Raw genomic sequence first — 15557 nt, 5'->3', positions numbered from 1 at the left:
TAATGATGAGCAATAGTGTCATCCCCAGAGTGCGGTGTCTTCATGTGCCCCCATATGAAAATTGCCACCCCCTGCCTTAGTGCTGATACTCATGGGAAGAATAAAAATAATCAGTAAGCTCACCCACTCACTCTCCTCGAGAAAGGAAACTTGTTATTCTTTGCTAGACTTGTGCTCTTTCCTTCCTTTTTTCCCTTTATTTATTTATTTATTTATTTATTTATTTAAGAAAGGAACAAACTTCCATAGTTGTGTCTATTTTCTCTCTCTGCATTTGTTGTTAGAATTGTCAGTGTACAGTATATCTAAATGTGCCCTTTCTCTTCTTCTTTTTTTTATTTTTTTATTTCCTGCTATATTTGCTCAGCTGGTCACATAATATCCACCTCCTCTCTGCTGATTCATATTATCTGTACTTGAATTCATGACCCCACATTTCCATTTTCTCTCTGTCAATCTGTGTCTGTTCCTTACTGTAGTTCTGTTTTGTGTTGATTCTGTATTTTTATTGCTATTTCTACAGAACTGTAGTCATCTACTGTAAGTGGCTTACTGTTTCCTGAATTACATTTGCAGTGCATACATACTGAGAGTGTACAGTTAAAATGAAATGCTCCTTAGTGAAACTGATCCCTGTGATTGTTATCTGTAGGTAGGGCTGTTCGATATAACGATATATATCGGATGACCTATTTTACGCTATCGTGTGGTGTCGCAAAATAAACTGTTTACGGCAATATTTTTTCATCGTTTTGATGGTTACTGTAGTGGCTATATTAATTTCTTAAAGTTCTCTCTTTCTCTTATATTTAATATAACCACACTACAGACGGACAAGAGCCTGTTTTATGTGTTGTCGTTAGCAACAATGACGGTAAAACCATTGCGTGTCCGCTTGTTTATTTTCCACATAAACCTTTCACAATAAAGCTCAAGATCCTGTTGAGACTTTTCAAAATAAACTGAATCACGTGAAAAAGTATGCAGAGTATTTACGGATGAGAAGCAAAAAAGAGCCGTCGGGTGCTAAAAAATAAACCACAAAAATAAGCATGCTGTGTAATAAATACAAAGAAAACGGCGGCCGTTACAACTTATGTCTAAAAATGTATAGTTTAGAATAGAATAGAATAGAATTCAACTTTATTGTCATTGCACATGCACAGGTACAGGGCAACGAAATGCAGTTTGCATCCATCCAGAAAGTGCTTTAGCCGTGATATAGATATATTACAATATATATTAGCAATAATAGAGATGTGTAAGTATTTCATGCATCGGTTAAAACACTCGACTACAGGTACACGACGCCCAGCTGGAAACACTTCACGCAAGTCGAGCTGCCCGAGATTCACAGAATTTACAGAAAATGTTAAATTTTTGTGATTTATATCGTTATCGGACGATAGATGTCTTAATATCGGGATATGAGATTTTGGTCATATCACACAGCCCTATCTGTAGATTACATAATGAGCTAATATTTTAAATGAAATGTGTGTAAGGAGGAAGTCTTGCCCTGTAAAGATTTTTGTTGGAGGGGAGGAATAGGCTGAATCTCTGTTAGCAGACCATAAAATTTATGTCACTGTGGATGTTTCGTTTTCCTTCCTAACAATTACCCAGGAACACATGTCATGACATTTAAATCAGGTGTCGTGACCCTGGAGCTTTCAAATGCTGAGGCACTTGTTCTTTTTTGCCATTTTTTTTTCTTCTCTCATGCAGACACAGAACACACCGGCTTTCTCTGCACAAACAGAAACATGCGCTATTGCTTTGATGATCTCTTTGCTGGAACTGTACCTTCCTTGACTGAGAGCCTTTCAGGTTTGGGCGTCCTGGTGTGGAGTGTTACTGTCAGCATGAGAGTGGAGCGGCTGTCATCCAGCTACAGTTTCTCATCAATGAGGTAGGTTACAAAAACAGAGAAATGACTCCCATTTTTACTTGTGGTTACTTCTAGTACACAACACGCTTGATCACTGATTGCAGCTACTAGGCTGATTTTGCTATTTAAAACAACTGCTGTTTAGTCTTGAAATTTGGCAATCAACGGCCACCTCATGATTTTCTCCAACCTTGTTTATTTCGTCGTTGATCTTATCAGGTAATATTGAGCTTTTTGCAGTTTAGAACAATATGGCTGCTTGTGTTTGAACTATACTGATGCGTTTAAAGTTTATTGTGGTGTATTGATTTAAAAAAACAATATAACATGAAGTTGTTTTACATCTTGTGGCAGTTTAACTGTTTTTTGGCTTGTTCCTTTTAATAACACAGTCAAAGCACAACTTACCCAAACATTATTCTGCACCAGGAAAACCTCTCTTATATAATTTTAAGCTACAATACTGTGCAAAAGAGTTAGGCAGTCTTCAAGGACTCGGTTAAAATGATCGTACAGTGCTTCAACAACGTTGATGTCTGGTCTCTGATGTCTTTTCTATAAAGGTATACTTTTCCTGCATCAACAGTGTGTTTGAGATCATTGCCAAGCAAAATCTGATGGCAGTTTTCTTGTTGTTGTCCATTTTTCTCAGTTTTCTGTTAACTAGCTATTTTTTAAAGAATAAGTTAAAGAAAGTAGAAATTATGAGTTTTTATCAGAATTGTCAGCCAGCCTGGCCTGAAAGGCTCCTTGGAAGCAAAATATAAAGAAATGAGGGAGCAGCTCAAGACTTTTGCACAGTACTGTACAGGCCAGACAAAAACATTTTTGACTACCTCTTCAGATTTTTTATTACTTATGACCAGTGCAGTATTTCATACTTAGTTACGTGTGTCCGGTATGTGCGCTTGTGTGTGTTAGCATCTGTGTGGCTGTGACTCAGCAGCTCAAACGAACCCTTAGGGTGATCGAGATGATTTTTTTTGTGCCTCCCACACACACACACAGACATACCCTCATATACATCTTATGAATCATCATCGTTACCTGGGAGAAAGCTGCCTGATTTAAACTCAGTTCCCTGAGTTTCTAGGGAATGCAGTCTGACTAATACATGTCATGCTCGCAGACAAAATGTGCAGACGTGTTCATGGAAGCTTCAGTAGTATGTAGTTAATGACGCTACCCGTGTTTGTGTGAATGCTTTTCCTTTGTCACGTTCAAAAAAGGAAACTCAATGCCTCTGTTATGACAGGGGGCGCTGGTGAGCGCTTTGGCAGATGACAGTGTCCACCTATGGAACCTGAGACAGAAGAGACCAGCCATCCTCCACTCCCTCAAGTTCAACAGAGAGAGGTAAGTGGGTCACGCATAACAGCTGCAGCTGGTCAGAAACGCCGCATACTAAATTGAGTCCACTTTCTTTCCGGTTTTTCTCTCAGTTGTTTCTCTGCATGCTCGGTTAGACCCCACACTTGGACTGGTGCAACATGAACTGTGATTTTCTGAGTAGGGTTAGTGTCAGTTTGCCGCCTGTGTCAGCTGTTAGTTTTTGCAGTCATACAGTATGCAAACAGATGGTATTTCATTTGGCACATTTGTCTGTGCGCTTGCAAAACTGTGCACAGGGCACTGGAAGTGACAGAGAGTCTGATGCTCTCGTTTTCTCTCTCTGTTGGTCTCCAACTAAACACTTGGTATTTGGGTCACTTGCTTTGCCTTTGAGGTCTTTCCCATCACTGGGCCACAGGTGTGAAACCTACCCAAACACCTGAAGGTTTATACCAGTTTACACCACGCAGACACACAAACATGTCATGAATAAAAACAGAAGTAATGTGAGTGATTTTTTTTTTTTAAAGTAGTTGATCAGGGATGGTGATGTAAACCTTCTCTTCACTGGACAAATCTACTCTATTGTTACCCTGAAGAAGAAAAGCAGTCTATACAAGTTTTTTTTTCAGCCAGCTTTTTTCAGCTGAGTAATCTGGGTCCAAAACTCCGTCAACTTCAGGTCCCAAAGTCAAACGAACACTGCGGCATCACTGAGAGTTAAAAACTGTCTAAATTCTTTCATCTTTAATTCTTTCATCTGCGCCCCAGGGTGGCTGTGGCTACAATGTAGCTCCAGGGTGGCTGTGGCTACAATGTAGCTTGCCATCACCAGTGTGTGAATGGGTGGATGACTGGATATGTAAAGCGCTTTGGTGTCCTTAGGGACTATTAAAGCGCTATATAAATACAGGCCATTTACCATTTACCATTTAATAAAATGATCAGCGTTGCTGCTTTACCAGGTTGACAATTAAGTTTAACATCCAGGCATCCATGAAAACAGGATTCATTAAATTTAACGGAGTTAGAAGTTAGCAGGAAGTTAGCTCGCTAGTTTCCACCTGAACATGATATAGCATGTTCTGACTGAGAGATTTCTGAAAAAATGAAAACGTACAGCTCTGCTATCACTTCCAACATAAAAGAAGACAGAAAACTAAACAGCAGTGACTTTTGTCGGGTTACTGAAGTTGGACTAGCTGGTATATAATGATGTACTATGTGATCGCTAGCAACACAGCTATGTTAGCATAACATAAACACAGTGAAGCTGGAGGATGAACGCTAACTTTTTTCCACTCGATAAAAGTTAACTTGAGGGTTCCCGATGGTTAGGGACAAATGCAATCGCATGGCAGGATGCTGTAAATGGACCAAACTTCAGTCAGGAGAACAACTGAGATATAGCAGAGATGACAAAGTTTACTTCGACTTTGACCTTAAAAATCCATCCACAGTATGAAGTCAGTCATTAATATATTGCAACAACATGGGAATAGGGCAGCTATGAGAGAATTCAACATTAATGAATTAATGTTACAGAAGTGGAGGAAACAAGAAGAATGAGTTGAGTAAAGTTTGACTTATCTGACTGTTTTGTTTCAATTAATGCGCCTTATAATCCGGTGCGCCTTACGGTCCGAAAAATACAGTACATTATTATTATATTATTGCATCGCTAGTAAACCACTTCCTAACATTGGATTGTGATGTAAATCTCTGAAGAATCAACAGTGTTTTTTTTGCCTGTAATTGTATTGTGTATTGTTATGATAATAAAGGTGCAAGGATAGACATCTTCTCAGGGTTGCATCTAAAGGACAGAGGGAAGGGTGCACATACTGGCAAAATTCTAAGTCATACTGTCTGAATACTGCATTTTTTTTTTGATGTAGTTTAAGTTCTGAGACACAAATACAGAATCACCTCACCTCCAGGAAGTTAGTGTACACCCATCAGAGCCGATCATATCACTGGCCCGCGATCTGTCACTGTGGAAAGCGGTGAAAGGGTTAAACCTCAGAACAAATGATCTGAGATGGCGATGATGTGATGGACAGGTGGCCAGCAGCAGCTTTTAGGGCGGATTGTGTTCTTGTGGAGGCGCTTGACTGCCTCTGACATTTAGTAAACATTGCCGCCCGGCGTAATGACCTCAAGACACAGCATCAAAGAAGAGCAGAGTTACTGCATCTTAAGAGACGACAAGATGGGAAAGAGAAGCTGCAAAGTCACTTGACACGTTTGAAATGGAAAAATTAGAGAAAACCGTTAAACTAAGGCAACGGGAACACGCGAAAAAAGCTCAGGAAGAAACTTAGAACGGTTAACGAATTTGAGATGGAAATAGAACAAGAAAAGAAAGCTAGAGATTAACAAAGAAGGTTATAAGGAAGGAGCAGGAGAATGGAGCATCCATTCAATTCATTCATGTTCTCAACCCTTTAAAAAAGATCAATATTGTCATTCAATTCAAATCCATACACAACATGTAACAAGTTGGAGAAAATTCAGATAACTGAGCTTCATGAAAAAGTCTTTCCACTCAGTCTCACTGGGAAAACAGGCTGACTGTCTCTTCTGCCCTTCACAGGCACAATCTTGCTTGAGGTTTGAATTACCTTTTCATTTGCCTTGTGTATCCACAATATGAGTTTGCATCTTTTCTCAGGTATGAATAGATTTTTTTTTTAACTTTCTAAAGGCATACCACTTAGCTGAGGTAACCTAGAACATGTTAAATGCCTGTAGATGTTAATGATGGTAAAACCCTGCGGCAGACTGCTGACCTGCTCAGGATGTACATCGCCTCTCAGCCTTTGACCGCTAGGATAGGCTTCAACTGCACCGTGACTCTGAATTAAATGAACAGAAAAAAATTGTTGGTTGTAGGTGTTAAAGTCCACTGTGTCATGTGACACAGCAGACAGTATCCCTCACCCCCAACTATTTGGCAGTGAGGTATTGAATAGCTGCCCCTCCCTGACCCTGGTTCTGCTGGAGGTTTCTTCCTGTTAAAAGTAAGTTTTTCCTTCCCACTGTCACCTTTCTCATCGGGGGTTATCTGACTGTTAGGGTTTTCTCATATTATTGTGGGGTTTTGACGTTACTTCACTGTTATTGTGATTTGGCGCTATATAAATAAAATTGAAACAAATTGAATCAGCTGTCTTTAGCTGGGCTATACTCATCCAACTTATACTGTAGATACAAATTGATGCTTCACTATAGACAAGTGGTAATACTATAGAAACCTTAGTGTAGCTGTGTACATTACAGGCCTATAGAAATGTGCATCAGTTGATTTGGGCTTACATATAAAATACCACATAAGGTGAAGGTGATAAGGCTTTTTGGATGACTTCTTTGGACTCGGAAGAGGACTAAACATGCACTGATAGGTGTGTAGAAGTTAATGGGTTTAAACTTTAACAGTATTCGAAATCAGCTTACTATTATATACTGATACCTCCCATAGGTATTTTTATTAAAACAACTGATCTTCTGAATTACTTAGATTTTGTTGGACCTCTTGCACCTTCAGTTTTTCTGTCACGCCGTTAAAAAGAAGCTACAGATATCTGTAATCCTTGCTTTGTTTATGTTTGTGTTTTTTTTAAGTGTGCACCCCGATCATACGTTCTGTAGCTGTCAAAAGAAAGAAATACCGTGAGGTCATGTTTCCCAATAGATATCACACCTTGAAGTGTCATCTGAAGTTAAGAGTGACTGTTTTAGTAAAGCCAGAAAACTGTCCAATATTTGTAAGGCCAAGATATCGGTCACCCACTGCAATCCAATCCCATCTTTTTTTCCTTCTTGCCCTCTCTGACACTTTGTTCAAAGCTTGACTTGAATTTGCCAGAGGACAGAGCAGCTGTGAACTCCATCAAGAAAAGCACTGACTCACCCATCCAGAACTGTGACAGCAGCTTCTTTACAGGGTGAAAAATACTCCACCGTAGTAATAAAAATAATAATAATAATGTTAAGTCATAGTAAAGTTAAGACAACATTCAAAACAAATATTATGACAGCTTGTGGTTGTAGATGGACTTAACTTGGCGTAATGAACGAAATTCCTTTGGCTCTGGGCTTCACTGCAGTCAGTGGTTATTGCTTAATCTCTTGGTGATGACAAATCTGTGACACGTCTGGAAAGTTCCAGCGTTTACCACAAAGCCACAAATTGTTTCTTTCTTTCCGTGATTATTGAAACACGATAAAGCGCGTTAATTAATGAGGGGGATAGAGGTGCCAGTAGACAGATTATTTAACTTTGGAGAGAGCTGGGCTTGCTGTTTCTTCCTGCTAAGCTAAATGCCTCTTGGCTCAGGCTCTGTACTTAATGCACAGACATGAGGGTGCTATTGATTTAGCCAGCTGCAGTATCTCTCAGTAAGAAAGCAATTACTGCAAATGTGTCGCCCAAAATGTTGCACTATTCCTTTAATGGATGTTTTGGTTTTGGACGGCACTCGCTTTCGACAGCTTTCTCGCCAGCAGATCAGTCTTTATGACTGCTATCTTTAAAACGGTAACTTCACTTTTACTATTGATAAGGCTGTAAAATGTGGAGAAGCTAAAGAAAGCAAACTATATTTGGTGATTAATGGCCAAAAAAATGTAGTTTGGATGCCAGGCATGCTGGAAAATTCTGTTTCTCCATGTATGCCAGGTTGCTTGATAGCTGGGGTCAGAGTGCGGGCTCCGCCATGATAGAAATATCACTGTTGAGCCACCACAGCCCACTTCCTATCATCTTTAGGCCCGATCAAGTGCTCTAAACAGATCTTTCATTCCTCCCTAATTGAGCCCTGATCAGAATTCGAGTTGATGATTGAGAGCAGTGTTGCAGAAAGCCCCTCGAGCATCAGTATCCATACACATTAGGCAACAGGGACCGGAGGAGATGAGAGAAAGGAAGAGAGGATGAGCTGAGACAGACTGGACCTCAGCCAGAGAGCAGTGAGTCAGTCTGTGGGAAGGAGTGTGGGGGGAAAAAGAAATCCTGCCGAGTCATTCTGGCGTAGGATGCTCTCGTCACCTCCTGGCCTCACAGGAATGCGTTGCAGATGTGGATGTTATCATCAAAATAGGGTGATATGATACGAGATAATGGTGGGAGAGGGGGGAGTGTGTGCTTGCAAAAAAGTGACACCTAATATTTTACGTTCTCCTTGGTAAGATTAAGGAAAGTCTGTTTTATAAATACTACCTCATTGTATTCCTCATATACTTCAGTGAAGCTGTCTGACAGTCAATCAAGGTGACTTAATAATAAGCCTAAAGTCACAGCCTGCTGTCACAGATTTTTTTTGTACTTAGGAGTTTGTTGACATTGGGAGTGTGTCAATCAAATGTCTTAAAAATGCTTGAAAAATGAATTATTCAGTTCAGCAGACTTTGCTCAGAGATATTTGGCTGATTAAAGCTGCTGCAGGGCTGATGATTTCAATTTAATTCGCTGCACAACTTTCTCCCCAGCTTTTAACCTTGCACACATGCATTGAAACATGCAAAGGTGAAAAAGTATGTGCATGTCTTTGAGCATTGGCACGTTAGATTAAAATCCCCTAACCACTTTGGGGCATTAGAAGCTTTCATTCTCATGGATAATTGGCTATGTTTAAAGACTGTTCAACTCTTACACAACTTTTTTTGGCTGCTGTAACTGCTTGACAATGGTGATGTCATTTTTATGGAGATTTTTATTTTGGTTCGCTGTCTGTGTCTGAATCACTCTAATCCAAATAATCCAATTTAATCCAAATAATACCAAAGAAATCCCAACTACTGTAAAATTTCAGACTTTGAATAGCTTTTGAAAGAGAATATTGGCAAGAAACGCATTAAGTAAAATGAAACAATGATTAACTTTGTCTTCATCCTCTCCTCCCATTGTTTACAGATCAAACATATTATTATAAACAATATACATTTATGTTCATGATCATCCCTGTTAATATACACTCACCCCTTCATTAGTTGCAGCTTGCTTGTGTTGGACCTTCTTTTGCCTTCAGAATGGCTTTAATTCTTCATGGCATTGATTCAACAATGCGCTAGAAACATTCCTCAGAGATTTTGCTCTATATTGAAATGATAGCATTACACAGTTGCTGCAAAGCTTCACATTCATGATGCAAATCTCCTGTTCCATCAAATCCCTAAAGTGCTCTTTTGGATCAAGATCTGACTGTGGATACCATTTGAGTATAGTCAACTAACTGTTATGTTCAAGAAACCACTTTGAGATGATTTGAGCTTTGTGCCATGGTGCATTATCCTGCTGGAAGCATCCATCAGAAGATGGATAATATTCAACTAGGCTGTGGTGTATAAATGATGCTCAGATGGCACAAAGGTACTAAAATTACCCCACACACCATAACACCACCAATAGCAGCCTGACCCGTCGATATAAGGCAGGATGGATCCATGCATTCCTGTTGATTACACCAAATTCTAACCCTCCCATTTGAATGTTGCAACAGAATTTGACACCCGTCAGACCAGGCAACGTTTTTCTAGTCTTCTTTTATAAGATTTTGATTAGTGCAGGTGAATTGTGGACTAACCCAACACCTAGTGTGGTCTTCTGCTGTTGTAGTCCATCTGCTGCCCTTCTGAATACACTGGCTGTAACAACTGGGTACTTGAGTTACTGTTGCCCTCCTATCAGCCTGAAACAGTGTCTTTGGACCTCTGGTGTCAACAAAGAATTTTCACCCACAAAACTGCTGCTCACTGCATATTTTCTTTTTCTTCCTTTTATCATTCTCTGTAAACCTTTTAGATGTTTATGCAGGGAAAAACTCAGCAGGTTGACTTGTCTGCATTTCTAAATGTTTTGAATTGCTGCCATGTGATTAGCTGATTAGGTATTTGCATTAAGGAGCAGTTGAAAAAGTGCAACCAATGAAGTGGCCAGTGAGTGTATTTGCAAACAGGAATGTGAATTAATATAAAACCAGACAGGACAGCTTCACTGGAAACAAATTTGTTTCATATTACTGTTTATTTATCATTCTGCACCCCGTGGTCTGTGCTGAAGGATAGCACGGTAAAATGTTGTTCAGAAAAAAGGAAAGTGTCACAAGATCAAGGCAGCGTAGATCAAAGTATTGTAACTGGTGATTTCTAATTACAGGCGCGAGCAGATTACTGGATGATCCTCACTGATAGGAACACCACATAAAACCAGGCTTTATAAAAAATGACTTTCTGGAGTGTCCCCTCTCCACAATTAATTCACAGCGAACCGTACTGTCATACGTCTAGCTCACATTGCAGTTAGTGTCAGAGTTGTGTTGTGCAGCAGGTGTCTGTCATTTCTGAGGCAGTGTGCTTGGCTCCGAGCCTGCAACCAGCAGCTGTGTCGTGACCACTTGAAGCTGGAGGTTTCACCAGGAGACGCGTGCATGCACAACAAGTGCGAACACAGTGACACACACGCAATGACAACTGCACAAACAACTGAGTGCGTGTTTGCGCAAACACGCACAGAGAAATGGACACACACATACGCAGTAACACACTAACAAACTGCAAGGATAATTTGTATAATTATGCTTCACAGTTGGCCCTTATATTCTGGCAGTTGACTTGTATATGCTCATGGATCAAACCTATTTATACACAACATACATTTGCACACAATACATGTGCAATTACATTAACTCATATCAACAGCTGGAGAGCACGTAATAACCACACACACACACACCCATTTGCGCTCACATATACAGACAGACAGTAAGCATAAATGCAGTCACAACTACGATATGTTTGCATTTTACAAAACCATCGCTCATGAAATCGACGCATGCTCACGTGCAAGCCCTCATATGCATAGACGAGGCACATCTGCTTGTGCAGTGGACCGTCTGCTGGATAAAAGGATCCCACAAGTTATCATGAATATCCGTGTTGCTGTTACATTTTCTCTGGTTAAGTGCATCTGTACAAACATGTGCTTCTCTCTGATAATCTGTCCATATGCGAGTAAGCCACTAAAAATCATGTTCATATGCAACCATGGTATCTGGTATATGGTTAGTTTTTTTCATAAGAGATTTTGAAGTGTATATAATACTATTGTTGAAGAAAGACATATATGGAAACTGTTGAGATTGGTAAACACATGAAATCAAATCAGCAACCTTTAAGCCTTATCATGTCCCTGCTTTGCGTAGATGCATCTTACACATGGACGTGAAAAATCTGGGTTACATTAATGTTTTGAAGATTTCAAAAGGTCAGTCACTGCAAAGTACTTTCCACAATATGCTAAAACTTTGATTTTGTCATGAAACTAGTAGGATGAAAGCTCTTCCACTTTATAATAGTACAAGACTGTACAAAGCCCTTGAGCCACGCCTCACTCCTCTATACTTTGCTTCTGGGGAACCATTCATTCTTTAGTTTTTAAAATGTCCTTGGCTTTGTGAACCTTTGAGTTATGAACCATTCAAGCGCAAAAGAGCCATCTAGCCCAAGGGATGAACCACTGTTATGTCTACACATAACAGATAACCAATTTTTAATTGTAGACACAATGTTACTAGCATTTTGTTGCAAAAACACAAATTTGTTCCATTTCTTTAGCTGAATTTACAAAAAATGCTAAACATAACACATTTTGACAGGCATAAAATATCATTTTTGCACCAACAAAGTGATTCCCAAAGAGTTATTAGCTGGAAATCTGGTGTATCTAGGCATGATGCATGTGTCTCTAAAGAATTTGCGAAAATTTCTTTGGAAGAAGTGGCAAGGCAGATGAACGACATCTTTGTTTCAGGTCTTTGCAGGTTGATTTATCTACTCTTTACCGAAAGCTCGTGAAAAATGATTTCAGATGACTGTTAAGAAGGGGAAAAAGAGACAAAATGCCTAATTACACATGAACTGGACTGAAAATCAGTGACAACAGGTCTTATGGAGTGATAAATCCATGAAAGTTGTGGTTCAAATCACCAACAGTAAAAGGAGAGAGGTACAACAATGAATGTCTACAGCCATCTGTATAACATGGTGGAGGCTCTGTCATGGCTTAGGGTGAATTTCAGCCAGTGGTGGTGGGGGTCTTCTCAAAATATGATGAAATAAAGAACACCAAAAAGTACCATCAGATTTTGATTCACCATGCAATACCATGTAGAAATCACTGGATTGGCAACAGTTTAATTTGTCAACATGACAGTGATCCCAAACACACTGGGAACATTAAGAACAAAACAAAAAGCAGTCAACATCCAAAAAGAGTTTTAAATGACCTTCAAGAAGCCTAGAGAATTATTCCTGAAGACTGCTTAAAGAAATCACAAGAAAAATCGCTCAAGAACGTTCAGCCTCTGTTGAAGAATAAAGGTGGTCATACAAAATATGAGTTAAATGTTGTTTTATGTGTCTCTTTGCATGTGTTATTTTGGAGGCTTGGTATGTGATGCAGCCTGCTGCCTCTCCAAAAATATGAATATATTTATTTGTTAAAGCAGAGCATGGAGGCAGAGAGGGGAAGAGCGTGTGTTATAGTAAGAGCTGCTGCTGATCTCAGTACAGCCCCGGAGCAACAGTGTGAGATCGACTCCCAGAGTGAATGAAAAGTTTTAAAATGCTTTAAGCTACCGAACGGCTTTGCTGAGTAAATTTTGGAGGAGATGCAATTACTAATGTTCACTGGCAACATCCATATGCTGCACATGGAGACACAAATACTGATAACTAGAGATCGAGTTAACCGTCATGCTTCAACATTTTTTTTCTGCATATGTATAACCAAGATCACAGTCTTTACATAGTTTCTATTATTTAGTTGTATCTCTAAAATGCTTTTGCACATTACTTATGCTCAATTAAATCATCATTGAATCATGTAGAAAATGGGATTGCATATTTTTATAATTATAAGGAATTGTTTTAATGTTGTGTATTGGGCTGCCACAAACGATTATTTTGATAGTCGACTAGTCACCGATTATTTTTGCGATTAGTCGACTAATCAGATCATGCATCCAGTGGATGTAAAACATACAACTTATTGCATCAGCATGCGTCTGCTCTTATATAACTATCATTAGCTTACAGCTTGAAGTGTTTAAGGTATGTGCTAACTAAAAATAAAGACAAGATGATAGTTTATTAAACTTTTAATCAAATTTGCAGATTGTCTCGGTGGAGTTTAATAAACTCAACCGTCTGCTCCTTGCTATCTAAAATATAACAGGACACCGGAGTATATTCTCAACCATCTCACACTTCTGTTTAATCAGTTTTCTGTTTGACATTTATTCAGCTGTGTGAAAACTGGAACTTTAATCTCAGCCAAACCGATTTACTCAGGAACATATAAAACACTGGAACAATAACAGTTTTAAGTTATCTAAGTGACTCATATATCATGTTTAACCTGAGTAGCGAAAGATCGCGGGGGGGTTGAAAACGATTTGCCGGGAGTCCGGTGTTCTCGCCAGCTCTAGTGAGCCTTGAACTCCGGCTGGCTATCGAGCGGTTCGGGTAACAGACATCTCCGAAAACGTCGGAGCACTTTTACAAATATGTGATGTCTTGATAAACCGAGCAGATATTTGAAGTTTACACAGCTACATCCTCGCCTGAAAATATGTTAAAAGTTTATTTTATGATCCAGAAAGAGTGATAAGAGTAATATTAAAACTAACTAGCTGCCGCCATTGTTGGAAACTCGAATTGGCTGAGCTATGAATTCTGGGATAGGTTGGGCCACAAAAGATAAGCCCGACCTATCCTTCAAATCTGGGGAAAAGTAGGACGCATTTGTCGGCTGCATTTGCAGAAGTCTTCGAATTTGGAAAGCCTTCGTCACGTCGCTGTAACGTAATCGGCCTTCAAATGCGGCCTCCGAAGGATGTGGCCCGTGAATTTGGACACGGCTACGATATAGGAGTTGCTTCTTCTTCATCGGGGTTTAACGGCAGCTGGCATCCTTGTACATGCAGCGCTGCCATCTTATGTTTCGGTCCGTTATTACACTCTTAAATCCTACTACTTATTCCTGCGTCTTTCAGGACCTTACAAGGCTTTAAACGACGCATCGACTATTGAATTTGTCGTCGATGATTTTGATAGTCGACGTAATCGTGACTAGTCGACTAATCGTGGCAGCCGTAGTTGCGTGTGGTTAATTTAATCCTTCATGGTATAGTACAGAGCCTGATTTTAAGTTCAGTTTTTTATTAATTCATCCCTGCCAAGGTACCAAGATAAATTTAAACCATATTCTGTTTTATCTCAAACCATTTTGTTGACACATTGCCTCCACTTAATCTGTCTTTGATAGCAGCAAATTGACAGCAATTGTGCCGAGTGACTGCTGTTAAACTTGAGCAAACCTGTCAGCGCTGAGGAAGAAGTACGTCGCTGTACCATTGTTAGAAATACTGAACAAGAAGTGCAGCTTTATTTCTCCTCCTGCATGGATGGCTTTCTCAGCTGATGAAACTTATGGGCTTTGTCCTATAGATACAAGCTTCTCGGCACCACAGGTGTGGCTCAAACCACCGTGCAGAATCAAAAGGATCGCTGGAGGAGCCGAATAACCTTGAAATATTAGCAAGCCGGATTAGCAAGGTTGTACATTACTATTCCTCAGATGGATTGAAAGTTGAATTGGAGAATGGATGAAAGAACAAAATGATGAAAAAGGGATGAGAAGATGAATGGATAAGGAGGGAAGGGTTTATAACCTCTCATTAAACTTGAGTCTGATTGATGGATAAAAGGAGGAGATGTGGGTGATAATGAAAAAAACGAAGAAAATGATGGCTGCCTCTTTGCCCTCATGTATCCTGTGGGTGTAGAGGAAAAGGGTCTGATTGAATGACTCAGAAATCTCTTTGGTTTGCCACTCTCATCTTGACTGCTTCGACCTGGTGGAGTGGTAAATAATCCTCTCATAGTTTTGCATAATTTGTCATGTTAGAATAAGACAGAGTGATTTTCACGAAGCTTCTTACTTTTGGCTTTCTGTCTTCCTCTGAGGTTTTGTCCGCATTTTCTTTACCTCCCTTTCCTCTGTTTCTAACACTCCTCTCCTTCTGTCCACAGAATAACTTTCTGCCACCTGCCCTTCCAGAGTAAATGGTTGTACATCGGCACAGAACGAGGGAACATCCACATTGTCAACGTGGAGTCCTTTATGCTCTCAGGCTACGTCATCATGTGGAACAAAGCCATTGAACTGTGAGTGGCCCTCGTGATTTTTTTTACCCTCTGATGCTTTTTTCCAGATTGTGTCCTGAAAGCTTTGCTTTTGTCTTATACTTAAAATACTGCACGATTTAGCACG

At 39.7% G+C, this 15557-nt stretch overlaps 1 protein-coding gene across 4 annotated transcripts in view; it reads left to right on the top strand.

Annotated features, from left to right (window-relative positions):
• Nucleotides 1–15557, top strand: part of stxbp5a (syntaxin binding protein 5a (tomosyn)) — a 94976-nt gene that overhangs the window by 32346 nt on the left and 47073 nt on the right. For all 4 annotated transcript variants that reach the window (XM_005454664.4, XM_005454663.4, XM_005454662.4 and 1 more), the window contains exons 4-6: nt 1831–1912; nt 3147–3247; nt 15317–15451. In XM_005454664.4, coding sequence (XP_005454721.1) covers nt 1831–1912; nt 3147–3247; nt 15317–15451 — 318 coding nt within the window. The remainder of the gene's footprint in view (nt 1–1830; nt 1913–3146; nt 3248–15316; nt 15452–15557) is intronic.

Source organism: Oreochromis niloticus, linkage group LG15 (genome assembly GCF_001858045.2).
Source record: "Oreochromis niloticus isolate F11D_XX linkage group LG15, O_niloticus_UMD_NMBU, whole genome shotgun sequence".
NCBI classification, from domain to species: Eukaryota; Metazoa; Chordata; class Actinopteri; order Cichliformes; family Cichlidae; genus Oreochromis; species Oreochromis niloticus.
Note: the sequence above shows the minus strand (reverse complement) of the source record. Positions and strands in the feature narration are given on the sequence as shown.